Below are 14209 nucleotides of genomic sequence, written 5' to 3'. Positions count from 1 at the left end.
AACCCCCAGGGAGGCCTGTCCCCCACCCCCAACTATCTTCTCCCAGCTGCTGTCCCTTCAGAACAACTATTCATGCCTCCTCTTCTCACCTCCTCCTCCCCTGCCCACTCTTTCTCACCTCTCTGAAGAAAATAGAAGCAAACTGGGCAGGAAGGCTCTCTCCCTCCCAGGAGCAGACCGAAAAGCTGAGCTGACTGTGCTCACCATGGTGCCCACCGAGGATCCTCACCTCGGGCCCTAGACCCCACCCATCTTGTCCTGGGAGCTGACTCTTAGGCCCATCATCTCCTGCCTTGGCAACCAGCAATTCTTCCTCTCTTTTGGGCCCCAGTCCTCAGCCTATGAAATCCTTCAACTCTATGACACATAAAACAGGTAGAAGTCATTCCTTGTTAAGAGCATATGAGTCTGAGTTTGGATTTCAAGTACCCACAAAAAATAAAATAATGGAATGAAATACCACTGTGGTTGTGTTGCAAGGCTGTAACCCCAACCCTGGACAGGATTGCTGGGGTTAGCATAGCCATAAAACTACAGGCTGTAGGATACAATAGGGTTGTCTCCCTCTGACCTCCACACACGTGTGCATGCATCACGTGCATGCACCCCACAAAAAACAGAAGTGCTCCCCGAGTCCTACACCCCTTCCTGTCTACCTCTCCTCTTTTTCTTCCTAGCAGACTTCCCCAGTTCTCTATGGTCTCAGTTCCCACTCCTCACAGGTTTTACAGACTGTCCTCCTTAGTGCATCTCCACTTGTTTGTTTTTCAAATTAGAATTTCTCTGTATAGCTCTGGCTGTCATGGAACTCACTCTGTAGACCAGGCTGGCCTTGAACTCCTAAAGATCCATCTGATCTGCCTCCTGAGTATGTGCCACCACCACCCAGCCTCTCCACTTCTTTATAAACATACATACATACATACATACATACATACATACACATATTTTATTTTTTTTATTTTTATTTTTTTGAGATAGGGTTTCTCTGTATAACAGCCCTGATTGTCCTGGAACTAGCTCTGTAGACCAGGCTGGCCTCAAACTCACTGAGATCCACCTCTCTGTCTTCCAAGTGCTGGAATTAAAGGCCTGAGCCACCACATCTGGCTAAAACAAAAACAAAGAAACCACCTTTTATTTATGTCCGTGTGTGCCTGTGCATGTTGAGCATGGGCACCTGGGAGGCACTGGGTTCTCTGGAGCTGCAGTTACGCATGGCTGTGAGCTGCCTGGTATGGATGGGGGCCAGGCCTGGATGCTGGTCCTCTGTAAGAACAGCAAGGACTTCTCCTTGCTAAGCCATCTCTCCAGCACTCGGGATGGTTTCTAACTGCAGCACGAAATGGAGGAGATTTGGGAGCACCCAGAGGATCGGCAGACTGGGAATAGCCATCGCCTGCCCTCTCAAGGCAAGGCTGTTGCACAGAATGCGCCTCTGCTTGCATGAGGTTATTCATTCAGCCTGAATGAACATAGCTGATTTCTAGGAAATTACTATCATCCTTCTGTACCCATGGAGGGTAGGTTCCAGGACACACAACCCAACATGGAACCCAAGATCTGTGTCCACCCATAAAAATACCAGTGTAGCATTTGTGTTTAACCTACATAATGCTCTCACACACTTCAGATCAGCCCCACATTCCTGCAGTGTCCCACCATGCAGATGCTAATGAGCTAGCAGGTATGTAAGACTTTAAGACAATTCTGAAGCCATTTCTGACAATTCTGAATCCTCTCAGCCTCTGTGCCATGGTGCTTCCCCTCCTCCCCTGGGAACCAAGGACCTAACAGCTACACATGCATGTACTCAGTTCCTGAACAATCACCCATATACATATGTTTTGATTCAGTCCCCTGAGATACGGGTCAAAATGACCTCTTACCTCATCTGATCTGGCAACAGCTCTCCAGCCAATTATTGGTAATAGCCCTTCTGAATAAGCCAATCACAACCCCCCTTGCTTCTATGGCCTTCTCCCTTAAAAGTAGCCTGTACCAGCTAGTCGTGGTCTCTCGGCTTCCAGAATGCTGAGGGACCCAGTCATGACAGAATTAATAAAATCCTCATGCTTTTGGGGGCGACTCCTCCTCGGTGTTTGGACTCTATAGAGTCCAACAGGTATACCGCGTCATACGGGAAGAATGACAGAAATAGTGTCAGGACATGGCCAGTAGACACGTAGTTTCTTTCCCAAATATTTTTCATTCAAAGGTGGTCAAATCCCCGGGGAATCCCTCATATCTTGAGGGCTGGCTAAACTGCACACATGTGACTCCACTCTATTCCCTAGACCAAGTATAGACTCGAGGACTAAATTCCAGACTCCACCCCCTCCAGATCAAGGGCCTCTAGGTTCTAGGCTGTAAATGCCGGCCCTGCGCCTTGCAGGTTCTTCCAGAGTGCAGTCCAACCACCGAATGGAAGACCAAAGGTCCCGCACTGACTTCAGGCTCAAGGGACACAGGGCCCTTCTGTGCAGTGATAGCCCTGGCAAACTCCATGTTGTGACAGGGCATCCACCCTCTCCTCCCCATTCCCCCTGTGAGGAGCGCAGTTAGCTGTGCTCCATATAGCAAGGCTGCTAGTGTCATCATAAATGGTTAGACAGGACTGTGGGAGAAAGGACAGCAGGACTCAGAAGACCCACTGGGTGGGAGCGATGGCTACTTCCAAGAGGACCCCCTCACCCGATCTCCCACCTCCACCAGAGCAGGTCTGATGGGGTCGCTAGATCACGTGAAATGAGATCAGCTTTGTATGGGTCAACATTCTCTTCAGTCTGTCCAAGAGCATCTTGCATGCCCCCAAAGGGAGATAAGAAGAGCCACCAGAGTTGGCATTCAGTCATGGCAGGACCTGGTCACATCAGGAAGCGGACACCATGTCTTAGAAGCCTGCTGACGTGAAACAGCAAAGAGGGCAGGCTCTGGAGCCAACCCGTCTTCTTCCCCCCTCCGCACCACCTCCCAAGGACGAGCACAGCCACAGCAGCCATCTCATTCAGAGAAGCGTGGTTGGAAGATGAAGCGCGCGTGGAAATAGCACTGTGAAGTGGAAGCCCACACACGAAATGAATCTTCACATAAGAAAATAAATAGAAAGGCCTAATGTCCTACTGAGCTCCTCAAGCTGCTCAGCTCGCTGCTGGGGCCTCAACTCTCACCAGCTCCCCTACATCCCAGCACTTAGTGTTCCAGACACGTGGATCAAGATCTATTTCCATTTCTCGTGATCTCTGGATGCCTGCCTCTGGGCTGTTTATTCTGCCAAGAGCAATCACTACCCCTGCCCCACCCCCACCCAATTCTCACCAGCTATCTACTTAAGATATCAGCACCCCATCCTCCTGGATGTAGTGGCACATGCCCAAATTGAAAAATCTAAAGCCAGGAAGGTTGAATTTGAGGTGAGCCTGGGCTGTATAGTAAGATCCTGCTTCCAAAAACTTCAAATCGCACCTGAATGTCAGCTTCCCCAAACACAAGCTGGGTGAAACAGCCAAGCTATGAAGAGGAAGGAACAGGCGATGCCTGACAACAACCCCAACCTGGGGTCTCACACCACACGCCCAATAGACTCAAAAAAAGGAAGTGTGAGGGGTTTACTGGCACCTGCATATAGTAATCTTAGTAGGTGTGAGGTGGAGGCAGGAAGATCAAGAGTTCAAGGTCATCTCAGCTTCCTAGAGCAATTGAGACCAGCCTGGGCTACAGGACACCTGTCTCAAAAACCCAAAACAAAGCAATCTGGTGCCAGTTAGTGACACCCATAGATCTGGTGACTGAGGCGGGAGACTCATTTGAACCTAGGAATTGTGCCAAAGCCAGCTAGGATGTAGCAATACTTGATGTAGGAGTGTTTCTATCTATCTGCTGTTTCATTGGTTAATTAATAAAGAAACTGCTTGGCCTGATAGGTTAGAACATAGGTGGGTGGAGTAGACAGAACAGGATGCTGGGAGTGAGGCAGATGCCTCGGGCAATTGCCTTGCCTCCTCTCTGGGAGAGTCGCCATGAAGCCAGCGACCAGGTCAGACATGCAGGATCTTTCCCAGTAAGACACTACTTTGTGGTGGTACACACATTACTAAATATGGGTTAATCAAGATGTGAGAATTAGACAATAAGAGGCTGGAACTAATGGGCCACGCAGTGTTTAAATGAATGTAGTTTGTGTGTTGTTACTTCGGGTGTAAAGCTAGCCGTGTGGGATGCGGGCGGGATGAAAAGCAGGCCTGCTCGTCTCCTCACTACAAATACTGTTTCAAAAAATTCAGTGGTGTGGTGGCACATCCCAGCACTCAGGAGGCAGAAGAAAATTAGGAACTCTAGGTCAGTGTGAGCTACGTGAGGCCACTTCAAAAACAAATAAATAAACAAAAAGCCTCGGAGCTGAGAGGTGGTTAAGAGCATTAGCAGCTCTTCCAAGGGACCCAGGTTCAGTTCCCAGCACCCACATGGCAGCTCTTCACTGTCGGCAGCTTCAGTTCCAGGGGACCCAGCACAGACATGCAGGCAAAACACTAATGTACATAAAATAAACCATTCAAAAAAAAAAAAAAAGCCAAAACCAAACCTAAACACAAACCCTTAAGTTGACATATAAGGACCTAGGACCCCAGGACCTAGGGGCCAAAGCAGGAAGACCAGGAGTTCCCAGAAGCACGATGGGGGATAGGTGGCCTAAGGACCACGTTCTGAGAAGACCATCCATCTTTCCATGAGTATTTATTAAGCAGCTACCATATGCCAGGCTAGTTTTCACTCTAGGCAGAGTGAAAGAAAGACATAAGTCTACTCTCAGGAAGTTTACATTCTTGTGAGGGTAGAAAATACCAAGGTTACAATGAAAGTGGCCAGCCAGGGACATAGAGCAAGTGGGCAGAGACACTGTTATAAACCTGAAGAGCCGGCAGGGCTTCTCTAAGGTCACTGGAATGACAGGGAGGAGCCAGCCACCTTCTTTGGGAAAAGCATCCAGAAGGATCTTTTATACCCAGTTCCTTTAACCCTAGGCCCTCGTCTAACAATGTCTCAAAGTAAACAAGTCCAAAAAGCGTGAAGGTCCCCCCTTTATTATGGAGGCTTCCAAAGCAAGAGGACAGGATAGAGGAGTCTGCCTCAGGGAAGGATCTAGCTGGCCCCTGGCCCCTTCCCTCCTGGGCCTGGTACCCCAGGCTTCCTTGGCCCAACGGCATCAGTCTGATTCTTCTGCCTTTTGGGAAACCTGGGTCTCTCCCTCACGTGTCCCCAAAATCTCAGGCCAGGCCAGACCTCAGGGCTGAGCCAGTGGGATGTGTGGCAATACCCAATCCTCAGACAGGCCTCCAGGAGCGCCAGCGGGATGGGCGGGGCCTCCTGAGCACTCTTCCTGCTTTGCAGCGCTGGGTCCTTGGGGTCACAGGCATGGGTCTGGTCCTCAGGATTAAAGACAGTGACAACACCCAACCGAGGCTGACCCCCATCCCAGGAGGTTAGGGAACACAGAGAAAGACATGACACTAGGACCTCTGAGGAGGAGAGGAGCCGTGTGGCACAGCTGGTGCCCAGGGCAGGCGGGCGGCAGGGAGTGGGCGTGGATCATTTCTTCTTGGCTCGGTCTGCCGCATCCAGAGCAGCCATGTTTCGCGCAGCTGTGACGAGGTGGATGACACTAATGATGGACTTGAGCAGGGCGATGGGAGCCGTGATCCAGAGGCCCATTCGGAAGAGCCCCACAGAGCCAACTGTGGGGAGACAAAGACCGGAAGCTGGGGACGGAGGGGCAAGAGTTCGAGCCCTCTTTCTCCCCAGGCAGGACAGGGTGGAACCTCACTCCCACCCCCTTTTCCTACCTAGCGGTCCCTCGGAGAAATTGAACAGGTACAGGAGGCAGTAGAAGAGTTCATTTCCAGCACACAGGGTGAACAGAGCAGGCTGCACACAATACAAGGCTGTCTAAGATGCAGGCCATGTCCCTATGGTAACCCACAGGGACTTCTGCCAGACAGCTGCACACTGCACCCTCCTGCAGACATCTTCAGCCTGCCCCCCCCCCCTCAGTCTCATTCTCACTGATGCCAGGAGCCCTCCCGCCAGTTCTTCTTCATGCCTCAGCCCAAGGATCACTGCCACTTAGAAGGCTGAGTCAGCTCTCCTGACCGCGGCCCAGCCTAAGGCTCTCCGTTTCCAGATCAGGTCGGGGAGGGGCAGGAAGTGCTCACCCTAGAAGTATAGTAGATGCGAAGCACAGGGTTCCCAGAGAGGTCGATCATCTTGTGGCTCTCACTGCCTCTTACCACAGAACTAGGGGAGGATATCACAAGACTTCATGAGCTCTCACTGCCACTCTATCCGTCCAGCCATCCCACCAACTGCCTCTACTGTCGCCAAGCTGGTGTGAAGCTGAAAACTACCTCTTGTTCAAAGCCCTATCATTCCCCAGGTGGGGGCAGTCAAGGATTAAATGCCCCACCATAAGCACCCATGCTGCTCCCCACATTTGGAATCCAAAAATATCCAGCCAGGACAATGCTAGAAATTGCTTAGGCCACCTGTAAGACAAGCCCACTCAGAAACCCAGCACTTACCCAGGGACCTTTCACAAAGCAAAAATTTTAAAAGAGGCCTCCACTAAGGACAGGGGCATGCTGGTGTACAATTCCAGCACTCAGGAGGCAGAAGTGGGAAGACTGCCATGAGTTTGAGGCCTGCCTGGGCACACACTAAATTCTAAGTGAGCCTTGGGCTGCTCTCTCAATGGGCAAAGAAAAAGGATGACACCTCCCAGGGAGCCTGAATCATCCCCGTCTCCCTCCCACTGTAATATCTCCCCCCCAATCAGCACCTCCAGCTTCAAAGCAGACCTGTGCAGATGCAGCCAGTGGCTGGCCACGTCTAGGCTCATGCTGAGCTGGAAGAGAAGAGTGGCCCGAGGGTATAGCAGGGCCAGGTTGACCAAGAGACACATGGTGGAACAACGGTCCGTCAGCATGTCAAGCATGGCCCCGAACCGGGTTCCTGAAAAATAATTAAGTTGAAAAAATTAAGTTGGAAGGGACTGTTTGGTCTATCACTCAGGGTCAAATATGAAAGGAATTTAAAAATGTCTACCATCTACTGCTTGAGAAGGCAGGCAGGTTGCTGTCAAGAGATGGAGAGGCCAGAAGGGTGGGATATGAGGACAAGGAATGAGGAGGCCACGGCTGTGGCAGGAAAGCTGTTGATGGAGCAGAGAAGCCCCATCCTCAACTCCTCTAACCCAGAACCAAGCCCCAGAGAAAGACAAGCAGACCCCAAGCCTTGGGGGCAGTTCTAGAGGCGGCTCTGGAGAAGACATTAATGAATTAGTCAGCAATCCAAACACCACTTGCTTCCCCCACCCAGCTCCAACCCCTTCCGGTGTCCCTATTGTCTGTGACTAGCACATAGTAGCCCCCAATAAACACCTGAAGAATAGAAATTTTTTTTTTTCTATTTTTGGTTTGTCGAGACAGGGTTTCTCTGCAGCTTTTTTAGAGCCTGTCCTGGAACTAGCTCTTGTAGACCAGGCTGGCCTCGAACTCACAGAGATCTGCCTGCCTCTGCCTCCGAGTGCTGGGATTAAAGGCGTGCACCACCACCGCCCGGCTAGAATTTTTTTCTTATTTATCTTTTGTTTTATGGCATGAATCTTTGCCTTCATATATGTATGTACACATGTGTGCCTGATGCCCACAGAGGCCAGAGACAACACTGGACCCCTGAAACTGAAGCTATAGGTGGTTGTAAGCCACCATGTGGATTCTGAGAACTAAATCCAGGTCCTGTACAAGAGCAACAAGCATTCTTTTTGTTTGTTTGTTTTGAGACAGGGTTCTCTGTGTAACAGAACTAGAACTCTTGTAGGCCAGGCTGGCCTTGAACTCAGAGATCCAACTGCCTCTGCCTCCCAAGAGCTGGAAATTACAGGCCTGCACCACCACAGCCCAGCCAAGCAGTTAGCACACTTAATTTATCCTCTGAGCCATCTCTCCAGCCCCAATTGACTTTTATTTTTGTAGGATTTTGCTGTGTAGCCCTGGCTCACCTGGTACTTAATATGCAGTCTAAGAGGACTTTTGACTTGGAACAATCTTTCTGTCTGCCTCTCCAGGGCTGGAATTACAGGCATGAGTCACCACGCCTGACCCGAAGGGAATTTATCCGGAGAGACCTCTTCCATTTACACCAATATGCCCAGTTTAGGTCACACCCTTCATAAACCACGAACAGCCCTTAAGAGCAAGCTTAAGCCCCCCCTCCCCCCGCCCGCAAATCCCTGTCTTGTTTTCTGAGAGATGGGCATGGAATACTTCTGAGGTCCTGGGAAAACAGGAAAAGGGCAGGGGGATGTTGGGCCCCCAAGCGGCGGTAGTGGTAGAGTTGTGTCACCTTGATTAAGGGCTCGAGCTGCGTGTCCATCGAAGGCATCCAGAAGTCCACTGAGCAGATAGAAGGAGGAGGCCGTTAAGGGGCAGCAGGGCATGAAGTAGAAGGAAATGATGGCGAAGACAATCCTGGCATAACCTTGGGATGGGAAGGGAGAGGGACAGGTTGTGATCGGGGAGCCAGCTCATGGTCCCTCGCCCTCCGCTGGTGCTGGGGCCGCAAAGAGCACTCACCGATGAGGTTAGGCACAAACAGGAAGATATTTTCCTCTGGCATCTTGGCGGCTCCCCTTGTCGCCCTGAACCAGTTCTGGAGGTGCAAGGCCTTGTCCCAGTCTCACAAGCGCGGCCTCACCTTTCAGCCCGGGACATCAGCCGCTCCACCTGAGCCCTGGGCCCAGTTTCCCCGCGCGATCCCAGCTGTTAGAGCCCGCAAGGTGCAGGGCACGGGACACCCCTGGGCGCAGTTCCCGCACACCTGGTCTTCCGATGGGCAGGAGCTGCCGTCTCCAGCAGCTGGCCCCGTTGCTGGCTGCGCAACTAAGCTTACTCTTCTGTCGGGGACGTTTACAGCATCGGAGGAAGGAGAGAGCGGCTTTTAAATATAAATAAATTAATTAAATAAATAGTAGCTGGGCCCCTTTAAGGCCGGCCTGCTTCCTTTTCCTGCCGGCGTCCCTTGGCTTCGGCGCGTACCAACGCACCGAGGGAGGGGTGGGTGCCGAGATCCATCCGCCAAGGAAGGAACTGCCAAGGGAGAGGCAGAAGAGACCTGAAAGGGAACCTGCATTCTGCCTTTTACAGAGGGCACAAGCTCCTGGAGGCAAAGGTACGGCGATGAGATCCCGACGTTCCCAGTCTGAGCCTCCCCGAGAGACGGGGTGACTTAGTACAGCCCACATCGCTTCCCCGCCCGCTAAGGCCGCGGTCGCGGTCGCTTTCCCGGACCCAGGCTGGGAAGAGGTGGCTAGAGAGGCTCGGGGCGCGCCTGCCGCTTGCTTCTAGCGCCGCCCTGGTGGTGGGAGGATTAGAGCCCAGGTTCCGTCCTACGTCATCTCCCAAATCCCTCGAAATAACGCTGGGGTCACCACCTCCAAGGAGGAACCTGGAGAGCAGCCGTGGTACCCAAGGAAAATGTCTTTAGTTCTAGAACCACTAGTCTCCTAGCAACGGAACTATAGAACCTCCGCAAACATTTAGGTCTTTATAGCAACCCGGAGCAGCGCTTCCCTGGCTCTCCCTTTCCAACCTTCCTCCCCAACTCCAACTCCCTATCCCCTGAGGCCCAACATAGGGTCTCCCCTTAGACCTCTCCGTCTCCCTTCCCGCCGAGTATCCCAAGATTTCATCAGCCAGGTCGGGGGGCTGCATGTTGGCTGCCTTGCCTTAGGCAGGGCCTTGGCAGAGAAGAAGAAAGAAGGGCGTTGGATGGAATGGGGGAGGGGGTTATTGTGAGAGCCCCTCCCCTCAAAGTTATAGGCAAAACAACCAACTTTTTCAAGGACAGGACTGAGACAGTGTTCGAGCTATAGGCGTGGACTAAACCTGGGCCCAGGGAATGGTGTGAGATTGGGGCTGGGAGGAAGTGGGCTGGTTCCTCAGTCTAACACAAACTTTGTTTCCAGGGTGATGGCATCCACATCTGCCAGGATCGGAGAGAAAAAGGACAGCTGGCCATCTCAAGCTGCAGCCGCCTTAGGTGGAGGGCAGGTGAACAACCATGGGATGTGAAGGAGGAGAAGGGAAGCTAGGCAGGTACTCTGGTTCTGAGCCATGTGCCTTTGTCCTTAATCCCAAAACCCCACAGACTGCGTCCAGGGTCCAGGGCCTTCCATCTCAACCTGCTAATACCAGATTCCTCAACCACAGACCCAGCATCCTGGAAGACACCAGACCTGTGGGAGTTTGCAGGCTCAGTTCTAACTTCCTTTCCAGAAAGTCTCGTTATCCCGTTCTGAAGAATTCCTGAGCAAGATCAGCGCAGAACTTACAGATGAAGCACTATTTATTGCTCGCTCCCAGGTGAACTCTGCGCCCACCAAAGAAATGCAGACAAAAGACCAAGGGACTCAGATATCATCTAAACATGGTGAACTCTCTCTTCATCTAGGGACCAGTTCCTGAACTCCCAGAGAATCTGCCCATTTTTCCCACCTCAATGCCAGTTCTAGGCACAGTGCCCCTGACCATCTAACCCACTCATTCTTGCTAGCCAGCAGCCCCCTTATCCCCATCCACTCTAGTCCCAACTCCTTCTAACCATGGGGAAAGTCACTTCTCTGACTGGGGCCTCTGTTTCCAGCCATCTTCACCAAGACCCGTGGCACAGACACCCGGTGAGTGACGCTCTGCCCAGGGAGGAGGGTGAGGAGCCTGCAGGGGGTGGGGTGGGGGTGGGGGGCAGGAAGAGCAAGGGTTTATAACATCTCAGCAAGGTAAGGAGAGTTTTGAGCCATGCTGAGCTATTCCGTTCCTTCCTCATCCTGCATTTGTGACTCTCAGCCTTCTCTTTTCTTCTGCTGCCTCCAGCTCTGACAGAAATCGCACCCGCACCAAGGCACACCTTCTGCCATCTCCTCGTGAAAAGGTTTGTATGAGGTCATTCAGTTACAGCATTTCCAGTGTCCACTGTGTGCCCCTCCCTGTGTTTGGAGTCTGGGACACAGAATGTACAGGATAGACTCAGCCCTTGAAGAATTCAGGGCTTTGTTAGTTTGTTTTTGTTTGTCTTACTATGTAGTTGGCCTGAAATTTGCTACATAGGCCAGGCTGACCTTGAACTCACTAAAATCCACCTGCCTCTGACTCAGTGCTAGAATTAAAGGCCTGCACCACCATTCCCAGCAGAATTCAGTTTAGAATGAGGCCAGGCCAAGCTAAGGGCTGATGACAACATAATATGGAATGCTGCCACCTAAGAAGAGAAGCCAGTAAGACTGTGCCTCGTCCTTGGGTAGGCTAGGAAGGAGGGTATCATGGAGCTGCCCGAAGAAGGAATTTACCTAAAGAAGAATTTGCCAGGGAGGCAGCCCTAATATAAATATTCTAAGCAGCAGGGATTGTGTGACCCAAGGCACAGAGAGGTATTTTAGTGAGGTTGTGAGCAGCTTGTATGCTCTAGGGCCTGCCAGGCTTGGTGGCACACGCCCTCAGTCTCAGCACTCTGGAGGTGGAGAGGGTGATTCCTGTGAGTTCAAGCACACCTTGGTCTGCATAGTCAGTTCCTCTACTCTCAGGGCTACATAGAAAGACCTTGTCTCAAAATAAACAAATTTAGGAATTTAGAAATTTTATATATATATATATATATATATATATATATATATATATATGTAACATACAATATGTGAGAGATAATAGAAATATACAATATATAATAGAAATTATATGTATGGGGAAACAGAATTTTTTTTTTTATTTTTTGAGACAGGGTTTCTCTGTAGCTTTGGAGCCTGTCCTAGACCAGGCTGGTCTCGAACTCACAGAGATCCGCCTGCCTCTGCCTCCTGGGTGCTGGGATTAAAGGTGTGCGCCACCGCCACCCCGCTGGGGAAACAAATTTAAAAGTTTAAAAACAGACGAATAAAGAGGCTGGAGAGATATGGCTCAACAGTTAAAAGCATTTGTTGTTTCCCCAGAGGACCCAGGTTCAATTTCCAGCATCCATACCTGTATAATGGTTCACTACTGTCCCGAACTCCAGTTTAGGAGAGCTGATGCCCTCTTCTAGTCTCCACAAGGACCAGGCACAAAAGTGGTACTCAGATCTATCTGCAGGCAATTTAAAAACCATTTAAAGCCTGGTGTGGCGCATACCTTTAATTCCAACATCCAGGAGGTAGAGTCAGGGGGATCTCTGTGAGTTCCAGGCCAGCCTGGTCTACCCAGTGAGCTTCAGGTCAGCCAAGGTCATATAAACCCTGTCTCAAAAAAAAGTAGATAAATAATAAATAAAACTTCAATTTAAAAAGCAGATAAACCAGTCAGTGGTGGCACAGACCTTTAATCCCAGTATTCGGGAGGCAGAGGCAGGCAGATCTCTGTGAGTTTGAGGCCAGCCTGGTCTACAAGAGCTAGCTCCAGGATAGGCTCCCAAGCTACAGAGAAACCCTGTCTCGAAAAAAATCAAACAACCAACCAGCAGACAAATGTAAGATGGAAGTGGATGGACCAGCTGAAGGAATAGCAGGCACATGGTGAGAGGGCGAATGGATCTGTTGACTGAGCATGTGCTAAGCGCCTGCTGTATAGCAGGAAGCACTGTCCTGGGGTGCAGCACTGAGCAAAACAGAGCCCCTGCTCTCCAGAAGTGGGAGAGGAAAGATAAGTGGGGGAGACAGGTGAGTGATGAATGTGGAGCAGGTGGATGGGGCTGAAGGATGGGGAAGGAGCGATGGATAGATTTGGACATGAATGGACGGAAGGAGGATGTTGGTGGGTGTGTGCCTGGAGAAGCAGAGCACAGTGGGTGCTCTGTTCAGGGTGGTCTGTGGCTTTGGATGGCTGCGCGAAGGAAGGTGAGACAGGCTCCTCGAGTGTGGAAAGCCGACAGCTCTCCCTCTCTTCCAGGGAATGCTCCCCAATAGCCTGACCACTGGAGGATGAGTCCCACCCTCCCCAGTGCTGCTCTCTTGGCCTCGCCCTCCCCCACTTTGCCCCTCAGTGAAAGCCTCAAAGCCCCTCCTTCTCAACTGTCCAAACACCTCATCTTGGGAGGAACTCCTGCTGACCAGCAATGCCACCTTTGAAACCAGCAAAGTCCTCTGGTCCTGCCGCAGGCCTCTCCATCTTCCACTGGCAATCACACTACTGAGGAGAAAAAGTTTTAATAAAGAGCCAGGGACCCTCCCTCCCCTTCCAACATCAGGAGTGTTCTGGAGTGGCTTCTGGAGGGGGCGTGCTTTCTTCCAGGGGGCCATGGTGCATGTCAGCGTGTTCCTGGAATTCAGTTGTTAGCCACCTGCTGGACCCAAATCGGTTCTCTAGCACCTTGTGGCTAGCTACGGCATGCAGGGGGCCACTCTGCTGCCAAAGGAGGGCCTTCGCTGTCACTTTGGGTTCCGAGGACCAGGCCTCTGCTTCTCCCTCTGAGCTTTTGGGAGTCTCGTGTTTATGAGAACATGCTGACTTGTTGCCAGACAGAAGGTGAGGTAGAAGGCCGGAGGAGTTTGTGTTTCAGGCCCAGCTTGGCCACTTCTTTGGCCGTCTGAGAATGTCCATTCACCTTTCTCAATCTAAATAGAAAACTGAGTGGCCTGGCAATGATGACGCATGCCTTTAATACCAGCACTCAGGAGGCAAAGACAGGTGGATCTCTGTGAGTTCGAGGCCAGCCTGGCCTATAAGAGTTAGTTCCGGGACAGCCAGAGATAGATAGTAAGACCCTATTCCAAACAAAACAAAACAAAAAAAACAAGCCTGTGCTATAGCAAGGCCATCTGGAAACAATAGAGGCAATGCTCCACAGAAGAGCTGCAGGAGAAAGAACAGCACAGGATACATGAATGAAGCCAGGCGGTGGTGGCACACGCCTTTAGTCCCAGCACTTGGGAGGCAGAGGCTTGCAGATTTCTGTGAGTTCAAGGCCAGCCTGGTCAGCAAGAGCTAATTCCAGGACAGGCTCCAAACAACCAAACCAAGAATACATGAATGTATACAAACATTTTCAAAAGGGTAAACTGCTCGTGAAGTGAACAGAAGGTTCACTGCTCCCTGGGTCTGTGAAAGGCTGTGGACAGTACGGCTCTTCTAGCTGGGGGAACCTAGCAAGAACTAGCGGAGAGGTCACTTGTGCCAGCCAGCTCTCTACAGGGGCT

General features: G+C 51.2%; 2 protein-coding genes across 5 annotated transcripts; one reads left to right on the top strand and one right to left on the bottom strand.

Annotated features, from left to right (window-relative positions):
• Positions 1 to 4010: 4010 nt before the first annotated feature.
• LOC119815455 (putative protein T-ENOL) lies at positions 4011 to 13217 on the top strand. Of its 4 annotated transcripts, none has more exons than XM_038331589.1 (6): positions 4011 to 4060; positions 10019 to 10103; positions 10329 to 10482; positions 10696 to 10729; positions 10923 to 10980; positions 12963 to 13217. In XM_038331589.1, exons 1-6 carry the CDS (start codon positions 4020 to 4022, stop codon positions 12996 to 12998), a joined length of 408 nt encoding a protein of 135 aa, XP_038187517.1. In that variant the 5' UTR covers positions 4011 to 4019; the 3' UTR covers positions 12999 to 13217. The 4 variants fall into 4 exon arrangements, with proteins under 4 accessions (XP_038187517.1, XP_038187541.1, XP_038187525.1 ...); XM_038331613.1 differs by having other exon boundaries at positions 10329 to 10415; positions 12963 to 12992; XM_038331597.1 differs by lacking the exon at positions 4011 to 4060 and adding an exon at positions 9012 to 9222.
• On the bottom strand, positions 4718 to 9089 carry Cdipt (CDP-diacylglycerol--inositol 3-phosphatidyltransferase). Its single transcript, XM_038331578.1, has 6 exons — positions 8628 to 9089; positions 8398 to 8532; positions 6852 to 7005; positions 6210 to 6291; positions 5841 to 5922; positions 4718 to 5732 (listed from the first exon to the last, which is right to left on the bottom strand). Exons 1-6 carry the CDS (start codon positions 8668 to 8670, stop codon positions 5587 to 5589), a joined length of 642 nt encoding a protein of 213 aa, XP_038187506.1. The 5' UTR covers positions 8671 to 9089; the 3' UTR covers positions 4718 to 5586.
• Positions 13218 to 14209: the final 992 nt, after the last annotated feature.

Source organism: Arvicola amphibius, chromosome 1 (genome assembly GCF_903992535.2).
Source record: "Arvicola amphibius chromosome 1, mArvAmp1.2, whole genome shotgun sequence".
NCBI lineage: Eukaryota > Metazoa > Chordata > Mammalia > Rodentia > Cricetidae > Arvicola > Arvicola amphibius.
This window is presented reverse-complemented; position numbering and strand designations above follow the sequence as displayed.

Bases quoted from the DNA above. Each gene is read 5' to 3' on its own strand.
- Cdipt (XM_038331578.1), bottom strand. From the start codon at position 8,670: ATGCCAGAGGAAAATATCTTCCTGTTTGTGCCTAACCTCATCG. The intron at 7,006-8,397 runs GTGACACAACTC...ATTATTTTTCAG, and splicing joins AGCTCGAGCCCTTAATCAAG to GAACCCGGTTCGGGGCCATG. The intron at 6,292-6,851 runs GTCTGCTTTGAA...ATCCTCCCCTAG, and splicing joins CACTGGCTGCATCTGCACAG to TTCTGTGGTAAGAGGCAGTG.
- LOC119815455 (XM_038331589.1), top strand. From the start codon at position 4,020: ATGAAGCCAGCGACCAGGTCAGACATGCAGGATCTTTCCCA. The intron at 4,061-10,018 runs GTAAGACACTAC...CTTTGTTTCCAG, and splicing joins GACATGCAGGATCTTTCCCA to GGTGATGGCATCCACATCTG. The intron at 10,104-10,328 runs GTGAACAACCAT...CTTCCTTTCCAG, and splicing joins CCGCCTTAGGTGGAGGGCAG to AAAGTCTCGTTATCCCGTTC.